Raw genomic sequence first — 5,147 nt, 5'->3', positions numbered from 1 at the left:
AAGGATTTGGAGATCGGTTTTGATGTTGTGTTGCATCATTGTCTAATAGTAAGAGATCATGCGTAGGTGTTTTGGATGTTGTTGTAACATGAACTTGAGTTTTACAATGAGGAGGTGTACGAGGCAATGGTGGGTTGGTGGGGTGCAGAGGCGAGGATGCATAAGGAAATTGTTGGCGAAAAGAGAACATTAAGAAATAACATGACATTAAGCTCAACACCACTGAAACTTTCCCAAAAAGGACACATTGGTAAATTAGGTTGATGAGAGGTCATTAGGATCGAAACCTAAGCTCGTATGTGATTGGCTCGATGATACCATGTAGAAAGAGAAGAACTATGAAGGTTAAGAAAGATGATTTTATTCATTGTATTTGGTAATCACTGCAAACCATTTTATACACAAATGGAGTAACGAACTTCCTAACAATAATTTATTCAGAAGTAAATACTAGAAAATGAGATAATGTTACTAATAAGATAATTATAAAATCTCTTCACTTTTATCATCGAAACCCTATGGAGAGGCATAGATACATATCCTCAAAAATTATTAAATTATAAATTGTTTTACTTTGGTTCTTACAATTATTTGTAAGCCCTTCAATGTTTGTAATACAAAATTCCTAAAACATGAATAAAGCTTTGTATGTTCAGTTATTTTTGAAAAGTTTTGTATGTTCAATTTTGAATTCAACTAAATCCAATATCATTTTGTCATCAACGTGTATAGTTTTGAATTTCGTTTAGTTCATAAATAATTAAGTAGAAAAGTATCATAGTTTCAAGGTTGTTCATGTTCAATTCATAAATAATTAATATATAAAATTGTATATTTTTTTTACCAAGCAGAGAAATATCATAGTTTCAAGATAAATATCAAAATTTTAAACTTATACAAGACCTGACAATCCTTGACCACTTGATTAATTAATGGATCTTTATAAAAGTGTATAAATACTTTCAAGTATTCTATTTCTTCTCTATAAATTGATAATTTAACAAAAAAAATACTATCATTAAAATAAATAATTATTAAATAAAACCTATCAAATAACATTAGTTGTAAGTAAGAATATTGTTATCTCTATATGTTTTGAGTTCAAACAATTATGTCTACATAATATAATAGATTAATTTTTTTTTAAACATATGTGATCTTGTAATCGGCTGATGTTACTAGAAAATATACTATAAAAGTGTATAATTTGAAGTGCTATATCACTCACCATTCACGCACTTGAGCCATCATGTCCAGTCTCTTGTTTTTTAATTGTCTACAAAAGCAAATCAATCAAAGACCAAACAGTTGTAAAATTCTATCTCTTGAAAAACACCCATCCTTTTCTTTTTTATTTGTGTTTTCTTGTTTATTTGAAACCATGGGTGATTACCCCCCACTTTCCAATTTCTGGTCGAAGTTGAGCCCTCTTCAACGTTACCCATCTCCAAACCCTCCTCCTCCTCCGAGCGATCAAAGGCAAAGTAGCAATATTGATCCTTTCTTCCACTACAAAACCAGCTGCTCATCGCCTCCTGTTATGAAAGCGTTGCCACTATTAAGCCTGAGTCCCACAAGGCTGAATAAAGAAGATGAGTGTTCTTTGAGCACACCCAGCACCAAAGGGAAAGAGGAAGGTCGTGGGCTACTTTTCACCAACACAAGTGGAGCAGAAGATGAAATAGTTAGAGTTGCACTGCATATAGGGTTACCAAGCCCTACTGCTTCAGAGTTGGCTTCTGTTCTTTCATCTTCCTCGGACAAAGATGGCCATGATTCTTTTGGGTTCACAGTTAAGAGGTTCAACAAGGGACAGTATTGGATCCCTACCCCTTCTCAGATTCTTGTTGGCCCTATTCACTTCTCTTGTCCTCTTTGCACCAAAACCTTCAATAGATACAACAACATGCAAGTAAGCTTCCTCCTTCAATTATTACTTCCTTTGAAAATTTCTTTTTCAACTTAAAGCAAGATAAGATTTCTCCTTCAAGTTAAGTTGTTTATATATCTTAAATTAACCCCTTTTCTTTTCTTTCTTTGTCTCCCATGCTTCGATTCTAAATAAGAAATAAAAGCTGATTTATCTAAGGGGTATTTTTCAAACCGATTTGGTTATATGTACTCTTCTGGTTCTTATTTTTTTCATGGCTCGTGGGTTCTTTGGTTTGGACAACTCTCATCCGATCTAAGTTAATCTGATACCAAATATTACAAATGATTTGTGTTTGGACGGCCAAGTTTTTTATATTTGTTTATTTAATTTTGAACTTGTTCATGTGTAATTTGTACTCACTAATATTTTCTAAAATTAATTAGAACTCTAAATGAATATTTCTTCCTCTATTTATACTCATTTGGTTTTAATTAAATAGTTTTATTTCTCAATACTGAACTAACTTGATGAACATAGAGTTTTTCTCCAAAACATTTTGTTATCCTATCCAAAATATAAGATCATCGCTCGTTTTATTTATGGTATTCCTTTTTTAACAACAAAAAATTGTGAAATATTTTCTTTTAATTATTCTTTACAAAAAAAAAACTTGTGAAATATGTTCTTTTATTTGATTTTTTAAATTTTATTTGCGTTTATTCTAATTAATTTTAATTAATTAGAAAAAGGACCAGTTTAACTTAAATTTCGTGCATCTTTAACAAGGAAAAGATAGTTCAAATTGGAGTCCAAAGTGTAGGCATGAATTAATGTGTGGTTTGAGTCATCTAATAATCCCAATTACTACATTTTTTTCATCAAAGATGTGCAACTATGTTAAGTGGAAAATGTTTCATTATATTAATTAATAAAATTACATAATTATAACAATTTTAGGTAAAAATGATTTAGGAATCAATATGGGAAAGAGGTGAGAGTAAAGCCACCACTTGATGTTGATAAAGAACATAGGAAGAGAAAACAAGGAATTAGAGTTTTTATTGAGATAATGCTTATTCTCTAAAATAATAAAACCTGAAGTAATAATATAAGTTATAATTGAACAAAAAAGTTACTTTAAACAAACTATTGAAAATAAATAATAAATACACATTTTCCGGACACCCTTTATTTGATAAACATAGTATTAAATTTGTATTCACAACCATTTATTTATAAAAGAACAAAAACTTATACGTTGGTTCATACTGATATCCATACTCGCTTTTTTTCTTGTGATCGAACAACAGTCCTATGGTACTTCTGATATTTAAAGGTATTGTACAACCGATTTTTTTTTAAACGAAACAATTAATTTATCTATTTGAACCTTCAGTTTATAAACAAAGCACACAATCTATATTTGTTTATAATCTTTCTTAGATATTGACAACATACACCTTGAAACATAGTTACTGGAATCCAATACTCAAATGAGAACATCGGTCCTCTTGACCACTGAAATCGGTTGATGTTTTCACTTTTACAAATATATCAGAAATATAATTTTTACTGATTCACATAGTGTTAGAGTTCATTTATTTCACTGAATTGTCTACAGATGCATATGTGGGGGCATGGATCTGAGTATAGGAAAGGGCCTGAATCACTAAGGGGAACCCAACCGACGGGAATTTTGAGGCTTCCCTGCTATTGTTGTGCACCAGGGTGCAGCAACAACATCGACCATCCAAGAGCCAAGCCTCTCAAAGATTTTAGAACCCTTCAAACTCATTACAGGAGAAAGCATGGGATCAAGCCATTTACCTGTAGGAAATGCGGCAAGGCATTTGCTGTGAGAGGAGATTGGAGAACCCATGAGAAGAATTGTGGGAAGCTCTGGTACTGCATTTGTGGCTCCGATTTCAAGCACAAAAGATCACTTAAAGACCATATAAAGTCTTTTGGGAATGGCCATGCTTCGTATGGTATAGACGGCTCGGAGGAAGATGATGAGCCTACTTCTGAAGTGGAAGCACATAATGATTCTATGCAATATAAAGAAAAGATACGAATCAGTGATTAATTGATTCTCTAATAATGGGTTTTATTTTCTAGGCTTCCAAAGCAACAACTTTATATGTATCTGTGATAAGAAGACAAATATTCTTGATAAAGATTGGAAGTTTTGATTTTAATTGTTGGGTGTAGCCGTGGGGAGACATTATACATAATGGGGATAGGTAGGTAGAAATGTATACTATGATTCTTTTCATGGCTTCGTTTGACCATATTGAACTTAGATAATTAAGCTGAGTATCCACATGAATTCCTCAACTAACAGGGTTTAAACTCACCCCCTCGACAAATCTAAAACCAATTTTCGACTTAACTCTTTTGTAAGCGTGTCAACTAGGTTCCTCTCTAACTTTCAATCATCATTTTAAGACACTCCATATTTCTAACATTTTTAGGATAAAAATTATCCATAAGTGTATTGGACAACGTGTAAATAAATTCTCTTACACATATACTTAATCATACTAGAGCAAAGTTTGTTATGAGTTTTAACCATAAAATCATATTAAACAAACTCAAATATTGTTTACACGTATATTCTCAAAATTTTGAGAAGTTGATAATCATTAAGATTAGTATGCATAATCTCAAACGACTATAAAATTTCTTATATTTCATCAATAGTCATTCATGATTTTCTCTCATTCAAAAGGAATTTTAATATTCATGTCTCTTCATAAGAAGCGTTTAGGAATTTTACTCAAATATTTATGAGAAGTTTTTCTACCTTTCCTATAAACAAGAAAATTATCTCAAGTTTACTACAAAAGATTTCAAATTTACTCCTAAGATAGACCATCTCTTTTCTTTCCTCTACTTAGGAAAATAACTCTAAGAGCAAGAGCACTAGTGTCTATCACTTTCTCATTCATACTATTCAACATGTTAGCCATAAAGTGATCATCACATATCTATTTACTATGACAAAATTTAGTATTTTACTCAATCAAATTAATCTCTACTCTTTTAACTACAACAATAAGTTTAAAGAGAACTTAACTTGTCATAGTATTTTATAAAATTTGAATAGTGAGCATAGTAATGAACAGTGCACCAAGTAGGTTTCTAAGAAAGATAGGTCGTGAACTAGACATGCTTAATTACCAAGTCTTCATAAAACCAATCCTACACATGCACTTTCATACTCATCACACTACTTTCCAATAATCATTTGTGAATTTTCTCTTTCTTAATA

General features: G+C 31.3%; 1 protein-coding gene across 1 annotated transcript; it reads left to right on the top strand.

The window, feature by feature from the left end:
- Positions 1-1,381: 1,381 nt before the first annotated feature.
- Positions 1,382-3,969, top strand: LOC120177760 (zinc finger protein WIP2-like). The gene is made up of 2 exons (XM_039183781.1): positions 1,382-1,912; positions 3,495-3,969. Exons 1-2 carry the CDS (start codon positions 1,382-1,384, stop codon positions 3,957-3,959), a joined length of 996 nt encoding a protein of 331 aa, XP_039039712.1. The 3' UTR covers positions 3,960-3,969.
- The last annotated feature ends 1,178 nt before the right edge of the window (positions 3,970-5,147 follow it).

This window comes from Hibiscus syriacus, unplaced genomic scaffold (genome assembly GCF_006381635.1).
Source record: "Hibiscus syriacus cultivar Baekdansim isolate YM2019G1 unplaced genomic scaffold, ASM638163v2 tig00112319_pilon, whole genome shotgun sequence".
Classification (NCBI taxonomy): Eukaryota; Viridiplantae; Streptophyta; class Magnoliopsida; order Malvales; family Malvaceae; genus Hibiscus; species Hibiscus syriacus.
The sequence above is the reverse complement of the archived record's forward strand: the minus strand, read 5'-3'. Positions and strand labels throughout refer to the sequence as shown.